At 27.9% G+C, this 15673-nt stretch overlaps 5 protein-coding genes across 5 annotated transcripts; all 5 read right to left on the bottom strand.

Moving 5' to 3' along the window:
- Positions 1–39: 39 nt before the first annotated feature.
- LOC145742378 (carbohydrate sulfotransferase 4-like) lies at positions 40–2309 on the bottom strand. The gene is made up of 5 exons (XM_082560158.1): positions 1961–2309; positions 1454–1618; positions 1112–1282; positions 484–696; positions 40–355 (listed from the first exon to the last, which is right to left on the bottom strand). Exons 1-5 carry the CDS (start codon positions 2290–2292, stop codon positions 40–42), a joined length of 1197 nt encoding a protein of 398 aa, XP_082416284.1. The 5' UTR covers positions 2293–2309.
- Positions 2310–3852: 1543 nt separating this feature from the next.
- Positions 3853–9574, bottom strand: LOC145743709 (cystathionine beta-synthase-like). The gene is made up of 17 exons (XM_082561741.1): positions 9451–9574; positions 9185–9285; positions 8895–9004; positions 8645–8779; positions 8486–8565; positions 8122–8256; positions 7746–7815; positions 7533–7624; positions 6985–7106; positions 6736–6824; positions 6433–6538; positions 6269–6340; positions 5986–6120; positions 5723–5831; positions 5561–5645; positions 5362–5406; positions 3853–4710 (listed from the first exon to the last, which is right to left on the bottom strand). The coding sequence occupies exons 1-17, from the start codon at positions 9469–9471 to the stop codon at positions 4625–4627; spliced, it is 1593 nt and encodes a 530-aa protein (XP_082417867.1). The 5' UTR covers positions 9472–9574; the 3' UTR covers positions 3853–4624.
- Positions 9575–10219: 645 nt separating this feature from the next.
- On the bottom strand, positions 10220–13034 carry LOC145741148 (carbohydrate sulfotransferase 1-like). The gene is made up of 5 exons (XM_082558675.1): positions 12607–13034; positions 12202–12399; positions 11844–12008; positions 11450–11662; positions 10220–11350 (listed from the first exon to the last, which is right to left on the bottom strand). The coding sequence occupies exons 1-5, from the start codon at positions 13032–13034 to the stop codon at positions 11008–11010; spliced, it is 1347 nt and encodes a 448-aa protein (XP_082414801.1). The 3' UTR covers positions 10220–11007.
- LOC145741150 (nicotinamide riboside kinase 1-like) lies at positions 12973–13925 on the bottom strand. Its single transcript, XM_082558677.1, has 2 exons — positions 13378–13925; positions 12973–13081 (listed from the first exon to the last, which is right to left on the bottom strand). The coding sequence occupies exons 1-2, from the start codon at positions 13889–13891 to the stop codon at positions 13077–13079; spliced, it is 519 nt and encodes a 172-aa protein (XP_082414803.1). The 5' UTR covers positions 13892–13925; the 3' UTR covers positions 12973–13076.
- LOC145741149 (uncharacterized) lies at positions 13925–15516 on the bottom strand. The gene has a single exon (XM_082558676.1). The coding sequence runs from the start codon at positions 15236–15238 to the stop codon at positions 14207–14209; it is 1032 nt and encodes a 343-aa protein (XP_082414802.1). The 5' UTR covers positions 15239–15516; the 3' UTR covers positions 13925–14206.
- Between the last annotated feature and the right edge of the window lie 157 nt (positions 15517–15673).

Raw genomic sequence — 15673 nt, 5'->3', positions numbered from 1 at the left:
AATAATTAAAACTTTTAAGCATTTTTAAAAAACAGAATTTTAAAAAAGCGTTTTAGTGAAATTAAGCATTTGTTCTGATTCAGTAATTTCTTTATAACCAAACAGCTTCATCATTTTTTCGCAAGTATTTTGGATGTCAGAAACTGTTTGAAAATCCAGTTCCTTTCTCCATTTAATAAATTGTTCAGAAGGTAACCTGCTGGTACCGTAAGTCTGGTTATCAGAAATAACTGTACTTTTCTTAATAAAATCGTAGACTTCTTGGGTGGGTAAAATTTTGTTGGTCCCACCGCTGTCGATAAACTTGTAAGCAAGATTTGTGAATAACTTTGGTTCAGAAATAACATCTTCGTATCTAGAAAGTAAATTACAAACAGAAATAAACTTACGCATAAAGTAAAAACATTTGTTAAAAAACAAAATTATTTTACTAATTTTTTAAAGATGCAAGTTTTAAAAAAAAATAGTCTGTTGTTGGCTAACCTTACAGACATCAATTTCCTGGGTTTAAATACTGTAGTGTTTTGTTGTTTAATTTCTACTAATTGAGTTTCAAATTTGAGATGTAGTTCGCATATATACCTAAAGCGGTCGACGTTTTGGTATGGTTCTATGTGGTGTCGTGAGTTGTAAATTGCTCTTGGGTCGCGGATAAGATGAATGACATGTAGGTCTAGTTGTGGATCACTAAATAGCCTTAAAATGGAGTAAATTAAGTTTTGTTTAAAAGTTGACATTAATCTAGAGAAGGTACAATAGCCTATATTGGTTGTTCGTTTGATCACTAGCAAGTCCCCAAAAAAATAAGGGCCATAAAAGTAAAAAGATGCAAGAACCGTAAATATAAAAAAAACTATATCATATGAAATAACTATTGCAATTATAAATTAATTATAACCTAAAAAAATATATGTTGGGGTAAAATGTTGTTAATGAATTTATAAAGTAAGAGTATATAGATACATATTTTAAAACTAATATGAAATTTGACGAGGACCGTAAAAGCAATAAGCTCGATCAAGACCCGTAAATTACTTGTGATTTATTGTTTGTTTTAAACTGCACAATACTTGCACAGCTACATTTATATTTAAACAAGTAATTTTCTTACTCTTCCAACCACTGTAAATCATAAATTCTTATCGACTTGATAACACGTAGTTTTGATTTAAGGCACATATTTTTAACGTTTTCCCAGTTTGGTAAATGACAAAACGAGCATATTTCGTTAACATATTGGCCTTGACACATACCATTGTTACACATTGCCCTGTTGTGATTTCTAGAATAAAAATATATTTTAAAGAAAGTTTAAAATCATAAGGTAATATTTAGAGGAGGTAATAATTATATTTAGGGAGGTAATAATTATATTTAGGGAGGTAATAATTAATTTTAAATAAATAACTGTAATACAAAGCATGCAATTCTATGTTAACAGTAAACAGCTTACCCAAAGCAAAATCCCATTGCTTGACACTTTAAAATTCGATCTGTAGATGTATTTTCTTGTTTTGCTATATTTAATTCTTCCTTATACAGTAAAGGCATTTGGGAAAAATCACAGGTCAAAATTGATTTCAAAACGGTCAACTTTTTTTTAATGCTTTTATGACCACTACATAAAATAAAAAAATAGGTAATATTTTGGAATATTTTCTGGTTTTGTTTGTGGACTATACACTTGATTAAAGTTGGGAGTTATTTAACCAACAACCCCTTATTAGTTAATACTAAACAAACTGGTTTACCTTATATAATTAAACTATTGATAATAATTTAAAGTAAATGTTTTAATTGAAAAATGACTTTAATAAGGTTTAATTATCTATAATATGATAATATAAATTATCTGCCCGATAAGCTACAATGCTTAAGCTTTTTCGTAGTTTTAAGTTGTCTTAGACATGGTCAATGATGTTAAACTAATTTTAAATATAAAATTATTTAATCTACTTACTATCCTTGAATGAAAAACAGTGGCTCAAACACATAAAAAACATCAGAATGTTGATTAAATAATTGTCCTGTAAAAGATGACCCGGTTCTCATAGAAGATGCGAGTATTAAGCCTGCCAATTTTGATTTTGGTTTATTTAAATATGTGCTTTGATTTGAACCTGATAAAATATCTTTGATTGTGTTTCTTAGCTCGAGCTCTTTTTTGTTTAACATGTTTGTTCCGGGTTTAAAGTTGTCTTGTATAAATATCCAAGCGCAGGTTGTTGTAAATACAACAACTCCAATACTAAAAAATAACACTTTGAACAGAAATATCTGTTTTTTCAACATAACTATAAATAGTCTATATCTTGAATTATTTTAAATTCATTAGAACATCATCAGTATAAGAACTAAGAGGTATATCACGATAGCAACCTCTTAACAATTTTGTCGTTTAATTATTATTAAAACCAATTTATAAACGTTAATGTCATTAAGTAAGCTTTCATTATATTAATTATAGTATGGATAACACGAACAGCGAGCACATTGTCAACGCTTAACCTACGCTTTCCTGAACACTGTATTTAAAAAGTATGGTTTTTACAAATTTTGTTGGTAAAGCTTTTTGTTGCATAGCAATATTGCTATTGATAAATATCACTATTTCAGCCATTTTATAAGTATGTTGAGTCCTTCAGAATTAAGATGCTATTCATACACTTTGTTTATTTAGGATCCTTTTGTTCTTTTATTTTATACAAAACTCACCAAATTTAAGTATTTATCAGATAACATATAGCTTATAGTTAGTTAAACATAAAAACGCTTTATTATATTTTAACTGAAGCTTTAAATCAACTGAAGCTTTAAATCATTTTCACTTTATTATAGAGCGCCTAAGAACATAACACTTTTTTTAAGTTTCTTATACTTGATCAATTAAAATTTATAATCTATTTACGATTTTCAACTTTTAAAACCTGTTTGCATAAGCTTGAACTTTAACGCACTTATTCTAGGTCCGCCTTATTTAAAATATTTGTCAACTACTTAAAATTCGGCTAAAATACACATTAGATTATGAAAGCTACCCAACCCCAATAGGTTACTTTTAATAAATTATTAACACAACATTTTTTTTTTCTTTGCCTTTATTATATTTTCACTGGTATCATTTTAAAATTTTTTGTTTCAGAAAATTTATAAGCTAAAAAAATTTCTTTTTTGTTATAACAACTTTAAACTACTCGGAATATTAAATGAGTGGAAAAACTAAAAATAGCTTGCCAACAAATAGGCCATTTAAAAAATAGTAAATGGTTTTCAATACAATAAAGGGTCTACACTTCCTAGTTAGTTCACTTGATGATGAAAAATTTACACTTTTGAATAACATTTACACTTAATGCGCGATATTTAAACACACTAAATAATACATAATGATATTAATTACGCATATGGCGATATGGCTAGACTGAACTAGTGCTATTTAAACTTAAACGAAACAGCCAATACCAATTTGCATGTTAACATATGCCTAATAACGTGGGTAAATATTTTAACAAGGTGTTGACGTGTCGGTTTGGAAATTTTTCGTTTAAACTATACCCGAGCAGTTAAGAGAACATTTATTATACTGTTAGCTAAACAAACGCTGATATTAACGTTAAGCATGTATTTAAATTATGTAAAATGCTTTAAAATAAAACGGGTGTGAATAACAGTTTTTAAATTAAGGTTGAATAAAAGTAAATAAGTTTTTTCGAAACCCCGTGTAGGGGATTAGGTTGGGAATTATTGATATTTAATAATTGGTTTTAATTAAATAAATTATATTCTAACAATTTGACTCCAATTAAACCAGTTTTAATTTATTATCCAACAGCGGAATATAAATCTGGAATATAAAGCATATCTTTTGTAAACATGTACGTTGTTTTGGTTAGTGTTAATTAAACAGAACAATTTTTTTTGTTACTTGTTTACTAACATACTTACATTTTCTAAAACACACCTACAAAATTTGCAAAACACAAAAATAAGCAGTTTACTAAACTGAAAACAAAGAGTAGCACTTAAAGCAGTAAAAATGCAAAAACAAAGAATATTGAAAATTATTCTTTATTGAGCTCTTGTTAATATAGGGATTAGAAATATTTGTCAATTCAATTATTGAGGTTTGGATTTACTGTTTTTTCTTCTTCTTGCTTTTGATATTCCCAAAAAAGGTGGGTTAAAAGGGTAAATTTTTATTAATAATATGATTTGTTACTAGTTAATGCAATATTAAAAATTTAATTTGATAAACAGTCAAAAATGCTGAAATTCATAACTACAACTAAGGATTATTAAAATATTTTTGTGTGTTAGTTTAAAATAAAAAGTTTGCTACTTACAAAAATAGTTAACAGTTAACTAACCATAATATTATTTTGGAGCACCCATTTCATCATAAAGGCAAAACATATTTATAAATCTATTAATTTCACAACATATGCATATTTATATATATATAAAATAAAACTACACTTAACTAATGTATACATTTTTACTTCTTGTTAATGTAGCTACTACTATATTAAAATTTGATAAGAAATACCAAAAATATAAAGTTTTAGATACACCATTCCATTCTAGTTTTAATAACCAACAATTTTATATAAACTTTTTGGTTAAATTATTTTTTCGGTTCGTTGGTTGCAATGTAGTCTAATAGATCTACACAGGATAGTATCCCAAACACATTTTCTTTCTCCTTTCCAGCTGAAAAACACAGATATTTAGAAAAATTTTTAAACAACTTTTATAAGGTCCATATCAAAGCAAAAAAATTAAAAAACACATGAATTTATTTATTTTCGATTGTTAAACTATAATTTTTAACAAATTTAAGGCAAACAAACTTCATAGAAAATCAGAACTAATTAAATGTTTTTAAAACCTTTAAAATGACATATTCATTACACAGAATTAAATTGCATAAATTAAACTAAACATAGGCATAAATTAAACTAAATATCTTAATTATTTGGTATTTAATTATTTTTTACACCACCCACACAATTAATAATGTCTTTATTGTAATTAAATTACTTATTATTTTTTTTTAAAAGTGCAATGTCATTATAATTAAAAAAAATTTAAAAATATATTACTTACAGTTACTGTCATCTAAATTTAAGAAGTTATTGCACAATTACATACAAACTATTAAGCAATGTTTATTTAAAATTTCTATGTCGCAAGATAATTTAGTGTAAGCATTGCAACACCTTATTCTTTAAATTGCGAAACAAAAATGTTAAAATAGAACCATTTTAAGTAAGATAATATTAAAAAATATTGAAATAAAATATTTTGCAATGTGGGCATGGAGTTGGGTAACTAACCATCTTATTAAAAACAAATATTTACCTTCGTGTATACTCTTAAGTGGGGAGCCTGAAGTCACCAAGTTATCTAAATTAAACAATGTTAATTAAATGTGGTTAATTATATTGTGATAACAGACAACATAAAACAAATTTATTACATTTAGATATTTCTGAAACTAATTGTAAAAATGTGTGTATATTTAAGTGAAGAGTTGGTATAATAATAAAATAAAACTTACATTGCAACTGGGGTCCAACCACAACTACAAAATGATCACTTTCCAAGACATGAGACAAAGTACTTAGTTTGGTGCTAACTAGCAACTAATAAAACAAACTCAGTTAAAATTAATTACAATTTTTTTAATATACATTGAAAAATATTATTTGTAGTAATTCACCTTTTTAAATTTAGAGTATAAGCATTGGGAGACTGGATCACTCATCTTAATTTTTCCTGCCACAAAATTGGAGGTGACACTTCCAATGGTTATAATACCTTGTAGCTTGCTAAAAATTAATTTTGGGGCAAAATAACATCAATATAATTTTAAATGAAATACAATGCAAAAAACAGCAAATTAAATTTACATAGGTTATTACACAAGCTTTTTTGAAAGCTCTGTCACAAATTTTAAAACATTACTTTTGTAAAAAGTCTTACCCATTTTCATCTACAACTGGTAGTTGATCAAAACCTTGTTCCTTCATATAATCAACAGCAGTTTTACAGTCAGTTGTTGGTAAAATTGATGATGGAGCCTTTATAGTCATATCATTTATGGTCAAGTCTGACCACCTATTAAAAATAGCATCAAGAGTTTAAGGATATAAAACATGAATACATGTAAAAAAAAGTCTTCTGACCTACTAAGTATGTAGTTTGTATATTAAAAAATAAATTGACCCATTTGTTTTTTGCTAACTTAAAAAAAAATCTAATTAACCATTTGTTTGCTGCTGCTTTGCAAGGTAGAAAATCTCTTTCTATCATCCAATCTTCCATTAAATGTTTTGTCCTGAAAAACAAGAACCAAATTATTAAAAAAAATAAATCTTTGAGCATATGGTATATAGAAAGTTATTTACAAGTAAGGAAGTATATATTTACATATAATTTCTAATAGAATCTGGTAACACAACAACACATGTTTGTCCCTCTTTCAGTTCTTTTGCTGCCTCAACAGCAATGGACACTGCAGTACCACTGCTCCCACCTTAAAAATATTAACTTTTATGTAAAACAAAAATATAAAATGTTTTATAGACAATTTTGAATCTCAGAAAAATGTAATATGTTACAAGCAGAAGGTAATTAAAATAGTTGTAGCACAATTAAATCTGACATATACAAGAACATAGAAGAGGTTTTTAAACAAAGGTAGCATTTGTTTGCGAGGATAAACTAACTTACCACACAAAAGTCCTTCAGTTCTTATAAGATTTCTTGCCATTAGCAAAGAATCTTTGTCATTCGATTTGTACCATTTGTCAATGACGGATCTTAGGAGGGAAAAAAGTTAGTACAAATATGGTAAAAAAAAGTTTACCAAGTGTAAATACAACAAGATTTTTTTGGTTGCCATGGTATATACTTTCTAGTATAAAGCTTCAAGTGACAAAAAACAATTATTTAACAGTTTAAAATTACAAAAAAACAAACCTATCGAATACACTAGGTATAAAGTCATATCCAATTCCCTCAATTTCATAATAAGTTGTGTCAGTTTTGTTTAACTCAATTGGAAGGGCAAGATCTGAACCTTCAGGGTCAACACCAATTATCTAAAAATTTTAAATAATCAATATTTTTATTAAAAAAAGCTTAACTTAAGAGTTAAAAAGAGAAGAGCAATTTTGGCCTCTTATTTTTTAAAATAAGAAACTGTAATATTCAGGTTAAGATGTAATAGCATTTCTACTACAACAGTCCACAACTAATACTCTATGTTTAAAAATAGGAGGATCGTATGGCTTGGATCACATCAATTAAAATAGAACTTAACACAACAAGATAATAAAATTAATATGACAGTATGAAAACATAACCTTTAAAAAGGTTATCAAATTTGAAGCAGACTAATACATAAGACAGTAAACATTTATATTTTTGATGCTTATGTTAAAAGATTATAATGCTAAACCACAAACATTTGTAACACTTTATTTTAACCATCATAAATAAAATGTGGACATTTAACTTGAATGTACCTTGCATTTTGGGCATTTTTCCTTAAACTTTCTTCCTATTCCAGTTATAGTTCCACCTGTCCCAGCACCAGCCACTATCATATCAACATCACCTAAAAAAAGAGATATAATAAGTTACAAAAAAAAACAACAACAGAATTTCTAGTAGAAAATTCACAGAATTTTTTTTTTTAGTTTACAGAAAATGCTTAAAGTTGGACAGTATTAAATTACCACCACACTGTGTCAGAATTTCTTCTGCAGTTGTATCATAATGAGCAACAGGATTTCCTGGATTCCGATACTACAAAGAAAAAATTAACAAAACCACCTGTTTGTTGTTATTTAAATATATGTTTTTAATTAATATTATTTTTTTTAAATTATTTTGCAAGTTTTAAAATATTTACAATCTTGCGACATCTTACATTTTTTAAAATAAGCCAATTTAGAGGAAAAAAACAGGTTCGACATCAACTCATTTTATTATTTGTGTATCATAAAAATCAAAAAATTTTAATGAAAAATTGTTAAACACTGGTAATATAAAAGAGGCGGTAAAAAAGATAAAAACAAGTTTAACAACGAAACATTTTATTATTTAACCAACCTGATCCAATATAACGGCGTTTGGAATTTCACTTTCAAGTTTTTGAGCCACTCTTATATGTGATTCAGGTACATCAAATCGAGCACTAGTTGGTGTTCTTACTATCTCAGCTCCTAATGCTTTTAATACATTCACCTAAAAAATGCAAAAAATAACTTTACATTTATGGGTTATTAATTACAATTTCAATTTAGAGGTTTATATATATGGTTATATATTATACAAAATATATTTTACTTAATTTGCGTATGGTATACAATATGGTAGGATACAGTATAATTTCCCGTTAGGCACACTCGTACTTACATTACGTTTCACATTTCAATCAAAAACGTATTTATAGTAGATAAAAAAAACATTTTACCTTTTCCATGCTCATTTTTTCAGGCATTACAATAATGCAGCGATATCCTTTAACTGCTGAGGCCAATGCCAATCCAACTCCTTTAAAAAAATTATAAAATATTAATTAAAACTTTTTGTAAAAGCAAAATTTCATGTCAATAAGTTTCTTATGCTTTACCAGTATTTCCAGATGTTGGTTCAATAATTGTATACCCAGGTTTAATTCTTCCTTCCTTTTCAGCATCTTCGACCATTCTTAACCCAATTCTGTCCTTGACAGATCCACCAGCATTGAAAAATTCACATTTTCCCACTAAAAATTCAAGACAAAAAGCAATGTTTGGTTAATGTTTCGTGCTTACAACAGTAAAAAATTTCAACAATATTTAAAAAACTGATTTGCAAAAGTTAAAATAAAAACTGCTTACTAAGCTTGCATTTGAGTCCATATTGTTTCTCCAATCTTTCGAGTCTCACCATGGGTGTGTCTCCGATAGCATGAAGCACAGTAGGATACACAGTACTTCGATCTCGGACACTTTATTTAACAAATAAAATAAAAAATTATAAATAATTTAAAATTAACTAATTTTAATCAGAGTGTATTTTTTGCATAAAAGTGTAGCCAAATATGTATGCACAGTTTTAAAATAAGACAATAATTAATTAATATTTTTTAATAACACATAATTGAATATTTTATTGTGAAATAATTTACGGAACATCTTTGGTATGTGGTGAGGATTGTTTTGAATTAACTTCCCATGTGCATTTAGGTGGCAAATCTGGTCTAATCCATGAAACACTATCTCCTGAACCCTGTTAATATAAAGTGATAAACAGCCATTTAAAAAAATTTTTACGTATTTGTTTATTATTACAATTAAAATAAATAAAAAAACTCATGTCTGCATGTAGAAAAAATATAAGGTTTAATAATTAGGTAATAAAAATGTAATTTTATAAAAAAATTGTTTGACTTACATTTTTTGCAGGGCAGGCCATCTTGTTAGATTCGTGAAATATGGATTAACAATTTTATTACGCAATTTAAAACTATCTAATTTTAAATAATACAAATAAATACTAGTAAACTTTAAAACGTCATCGAAATATGAAAATTGCAATGCCTAAATATTACAAAACTACTTCTATCTCTCTAATTACATCACGGTAATACTGTTAAAATTGTTTTAGAAATTTTGTATAATTGAAATAAAATGTATTCATTTATATACCCGCGCAAGCATGTGCGTCACATCATGGTAAAACATACACGTTTGCATAGTGAGGGCGTGCTGTCCCAGTCTATGTCTATTGGTTGATATATTTTAAAACCCCCATAGTACCTTTTTCTTACTTCTCTTTCATAGTTTCTCTCGTTGCGACCAAAATCTTTTCGATTTTAATTTCTTGCATATTCTTGTTTTTTTGTTACATGCAATAGTTTTTTTTTTTAAATTATAGTACATTAAATTATAGTTTTTTTTTAAATTACATTATTGAGGCGCTTGCTGTTGATATAAGATTTTTAATTCCTTTAAAAATGTTAAAATACGCAAAAACAAAGTCATACAACACTTGTGTTTCTATTTCGTTGCGTTAAAATAATCAAATTATTGCCACGTGATCACAACCTCCTAAAACGAAATTAACAGATCAAGCCGATTAAATTTGGTACAAACTTAAAAATATTCCTAAAAATAATTGCTTTGTGTTACTTTGCATGATTTATTTCATTAAAATTGGCAGAAATTACAAAAAAAAATCTAAAAAGGCAAATTCATTTATAAAGCAAATTATAAAAGCGATTTATACTACTTGTAACTTACAAAGTTGATATATTTTTGTTTTTAAAAAATTCTATAGTAAAAATATAATTTTAAGAGTTTTATAAATATATAACTTAATAATTTAGCTAAACAATACAAAAATATGATAACTCCGTTAATATTAGGACCAAAAATAATAAAGATTAAAACAGTAGTACCAAATAAACGTAAAACGTATGCTGGTTTTAAATAATAAACGAGTACAAATATATACAAAAATCACTGATTTTATAAAAAAATAAAGCACCAATCTATTTCATAGAAATATAGTACTGCAAAAAAGTGTAAGCAAATTGTATATAGCTTTATCCTCGATGCGGGAAAGTCGAATGTGCGACTTAAACATAGAGTAACATCAGTTACTCCGACCCAGTATCTCGAGTTGCCTGTGGCAGTTTGGGATATTATAGATTATAATTGCCTGTGATTATGCTGCTGATTAAGTGCTGGCTCAGCAGGAGTTCATACCGGTTTATAGCGCCTTACTCAAGGGTGCTACAACATGAGATCAGTGGGGATTAAACCCACGACCTCATGTGTGGTGTAGCAAGTGTTCTTACGACTACACCACCCTACCACTACACCACGCTGCCAATTGACAAAGGTAATGGCATAAATAAATTGTACCATATCGAGAATGTACAAAAATATAAAATAAAGTCTTTAAATATATATAAATATCCGCAAAATTTCCTAAACAACATTCAGATTACAAATAATTTTGCATACTAGTTACAACACTTAAAGTGGGATCTTTTAATTGTTTTGAAGACCTAACAGGTACATAACCAAAAGCTGCCATCATTTTTGCACAAACACGCTGAATACTGAAAACCAAATTTATATCAATTTCTTTTCTCCATTTATTGGCCTGCTCAGAAATATTGCGACTTGTACTATATATGGAGGAAAGTGAAGTGTGGGTGTTCTCTTTTAACCAGGTGGTAACATCTGGATGGTGAAGTTGAATATGAGATCTTTTAACACCTTCGTTAATGAAGTCTGTTGTGTTCTTTAAAAAAGTTAATGGATCCATAATTATATCTTCATATCTGTATTAAAAAAATCACATTAAAAAACTGTTTTAGCTGTTGATATTGAAAAACTAGATGCTATTATAACACATTTATGTTAATACAATTCAAATTCACCTTGCAATCTTATAATTTCCATTTAACCAATTGTTGGTTGGATTTTTAGCCTTGTAGGTTAAAATATTGTTCAGGTCCAATTCGCAATTAATCATCATTTCTTTGGTAACATTTCCTTTGCCATCGTGCATTTTTAATCTTGATAGAGCCATTGCTCTTGGGTCTCTTACCAAATGTATAACTTTAAGTAATATTGGTTGCTTATCTTGAACTCTAACAACAAAATAGTTTAAACCTGTTATAGTGGAAACAAGCCTTGTTTACAAGAGCAAACTTTCTATAAACAAAAATTATTTTATAGTGACACTGATATATAAGAATAAAAAAGTGTACACTTTCAATGTTCTGATGGTATTACCCATTACCAAACTTATTTTAATGCACTAAAGCTTACTCAGTAATAATATCCAAGTTGCAGGTCCGCACACTTTTAATAACACGTAACCCTGCTTTACTGCATTTTTCTTCCACTTGGTGTTGTGTTGGATAGATTTTACAATCTCGGCAGTTCTGTACACCAGGACATATATCTGGCCCACAAATAGCTTTAGTATGTGATCTATAATAAAATGTGTTTTAAAAAAAATCATTTAAATAAAATACTTTTTCGGTTCTTAACAATTTGGGTTGGTAACTATGTTTATGGAAAATTTTTTGGTAACTATGTTTATGGAGAAAAAAGCTAAAATACTTAATCAAGTCTACTTTATAAAACCTATTTGTACTTGTATGTACACAAAACTATAGCTAACCTAAAACAAAGTGATGATGCTTTACAAACATTAAGGTTGACAATGCGACGTTTTAGATGATTATTTTTCTGAACTTTAGTTTTTAACTCATACTTTGCTGCACTTCTAGTTTGCTCAATAATTAAATTTGAGTTTGTTAAATTACAGGTTAACATTCCTGAAAGAATTTCAATCTTTTTCTGTACATCGACTTTACATCTAAAACAAAAAAAGATTTATGAAAAACTAATTTTGAGCAATTAAGTTAAGCGACAATCTTTTATGTACAGCAAGAATATTAAATATTGGCAGTAGGCTGACTAACGATTTCTTTTTTTAGTGTACTATTTAAAATATGAACATTAACACATGTTTTAAAGATGTCAAACAACATAAACATTATTAAATTTTTTTCATATAACTTACGAGTCATGAAGTGGAAATAAAGGTTCAAAGAAGTAAAAAATGTCCGGATGTTGATTAAATAACTCTCCGGTAAAAGATGAACCAGATCTTAATGATGACATTACAAGCACTCCCCGAAATTTATCCTCCTCTTTAAATATTACTTTAGGAATAACATCAGGTTCATCATATTTGTCTATGTTAAAAGTAGTTCTTGAATATAGTCTTTTACTAAGAAACGTTTCATTTTTTTTAAATGCTAGAAACTGTTCATCTTCAAGTTGAAAAATTGGGTTTATTTTGATTTTTGTGCTTCTTTTTAAAATGAGATAGGAAGTGTTGCCCCCCATTATTAGCTCTAAGGTCGAAGTCAAAAATGTTATTAATGCAGTGATGAATAAGCAGGAAAGACATAACCTTACGCGGAACAAACGTCTTATTATAAGCATTTTAAATGCCCCACAAAGGCAAAAAAAACCACAAAAGAGAACCTAACCTGTGTAATAAATCAAATGATAATGTAAATATACCCTAAAATGGTTCACTTTAATATCTTGAAATTATCCAAAGTGCGATAAGTTATGCATAAACATATCAATAACATGAAAAATTAACTTAACTGTGCAAACAGCAGATGAGGTGATATGCAGTATGTAACAAAAAATTAAAAAGAAATAATAAAAAATATTTGCATATTATTATTTATGATGAACAATATAAAAATTCAATAAAACTGTAACTTCTAAGAAAAATTTTCAATAATGTTTCCTATTAAAAAATCAAAAATCTCACTTTGGGATTTTTGTCCATCAATTTCAGTAACCTTAAAATTACTGTTCAAAACAGAATTTCTGTATTCTTCATACATTGGCCAAACATGCTGATCAAACAGACCCGGCACATCAGCAGGTATATATTCCCTTAAGTCTCTTCTACGCCTAGCTTCACTATAAGGTAAAGTAAACAGGAATCGTTTGTCGAACAAAGCATTTAATTGCGATGCAGTGTATAGAATTATGCCTTCTATTATTAAAATGCTTTTTTCATATTTAGATTTTAACTCCTTGATTTTTTGATGAACATCGTTACTTAATTTTTCAATATGAAAAGCTTCAATTACGTCCCATTGTAATAAACCATTGGTTGGATCTACAGCAATTTCATCGTCTTCTTTGTAATAATCATCTTGATGGATAATGTGAACCGCAAATCTACTTTCGAGCTTTTGTTTTAAATGTAATGCTGTTGTGGTTTTCCCCCCATTTGATACTCCACTAATTCCTACCACCAAAACTTTACCCCTCATCAAATTTTTAAATTAATATTAAATCCTGATAAATCAAAAATAATTTTTAAAATCAGGTTTAAAATTATCGTTAAAGGTTGTCAACAGCAGTCATTTTATTAAACAACATGACAATTTACATTTTATTAAAAATAACTACAAATATTAAATACTAAATAAATAAAATGGCCTAAAATTAAAATAGTATTGCCTAAGAAAAATCACAAATAGTATATAAGGATTGCAATAGTGTTTACATTAAACTAATTCAATACAAAAACAAGGTCACGAGGTTGTTCAATTACAGCATGTTTGTTTTGATAAATGCAAAGTCAATTATCGTTTCCATTGAGTATTTCTTTTATAAGGCGAACTGTCTCTTCTGTGTGAAAAATTTTGCCTGGGCCTATAAGAATTTGTATCACCATAAAATTGATTACTTCCATTTGCCCAAGAATCTTCATTGTAATAAGATTGAGGGTAACTTTGACTAGGGTAATCATAATTTGTTGAATATGCGGCCTGTTGATCATATGGTCTTGTACTTCTCATGTAAGGTGGTTTGTAATAATCTCTTCCACTATATCTTTGGTCTTGAACAGTGTAGTAGTTACCATTACTTGAGGGCGGGTAGTAATATTCGTTTCTATTATACCATTGGTTTTGATTATTGTAGTAGTCATTATTGTAGTAGTTTGAATGTAGGGTGGATTTATTTTCACTTAAAAAGGAATTATTTTTTGGTGGTCTAAAACCACTGGCCTGCACCATTTGTTTTGATGCATTTTTGGTAACACCTTGTTCACCTTTATTTGCACATTGCGATTTTTCATAACTTTTTAATGTTTTTAAATGGTTAACATAATTTTGTCTTTCCATGTTATGTCCCCTAGCCTCATTGAACAATTTTATTGCATTGTCTGGATCAAAGTTTTTTTCTTCTATCAAATATCGACATATCATGTACCCAGTTCGATTTAACCCATGGGTACAATGAACTAAAATAACAGAAGACTTTGTTTTGTTGTTATCCAAAAAATTATTTACACAATCGGTAAACTGTGATACCACGGAACTTGGTGGTATGATATGTCCAGGAACAAATATCTTTTGATATTTAATACCTTGTTTGGTAAAGAAAACAGGGTCATAGTATTTCTTGGTATAAGTTAAATCAATAATAAGACCAATGGTCATTTTAGCATCAGAAATTAATTTAATGACATCTTCGCATGAGAACTTTTCAGAGTCTTCAAGATTTTCTAAAAAATTATTTTTTAATGGAACTTTAATTGGGACAAAGCAACTTCCAGGAATTTGTTTTCCAATATTTTTGTAGTCTAACCATCGATCAGGAGGTTTTGGCATTTTTTTTCTGTCTAAAAAATAATGTACCTGTGGTGTGCAAAAATTATGTAAATATTTTAACCGTAACAAATCATTCGATCTGCTGATTAGTGATTACAAAGAATAATATTAAAGTTATTTAGCCTTGCCTGTATTTAATACCTATACAGAAACAATTTACACTATATCAATTATATGCTATCTGTAATATTTTTTACATAGTTATACAAACTAATGCTGTTATGGGCAATAACAAAATATTTTAGCTTATTTATGTTAGTACGGCCCTGTTATAGTAAACAACAAACATACAGCTTTTCTGTATTATTAATAAACTCGTTGTAGCGTTTAGCACTTGATGACGTCACCTATTTATTGTTAAAAAATAATACTAACGATTTTATCCATTTTTTGAGAAAATAGTAAAATAATTTTTATTAATATTAAAAATTTAGT

This window comes from Corella eumyota, chromosome 2 (genome assembly GCF_963082875.1).
Source record: "Corella eumyota chromosome 2, kaCorEumy4.1, whole genome shotgun sequence".
In the NCBI taxonomy this organism is placed as follows: Eukaryota; Metazoa; Chordata; class Ascidiacea; order Phlebobranchia; family Corellidae; genus Corella; species Corella eumyota.
The sequence above is the reverse complement of the archived record's forward strand: the minus strand, read 5'-3'. Positions and strand labels throughout refer to the sequence as shown.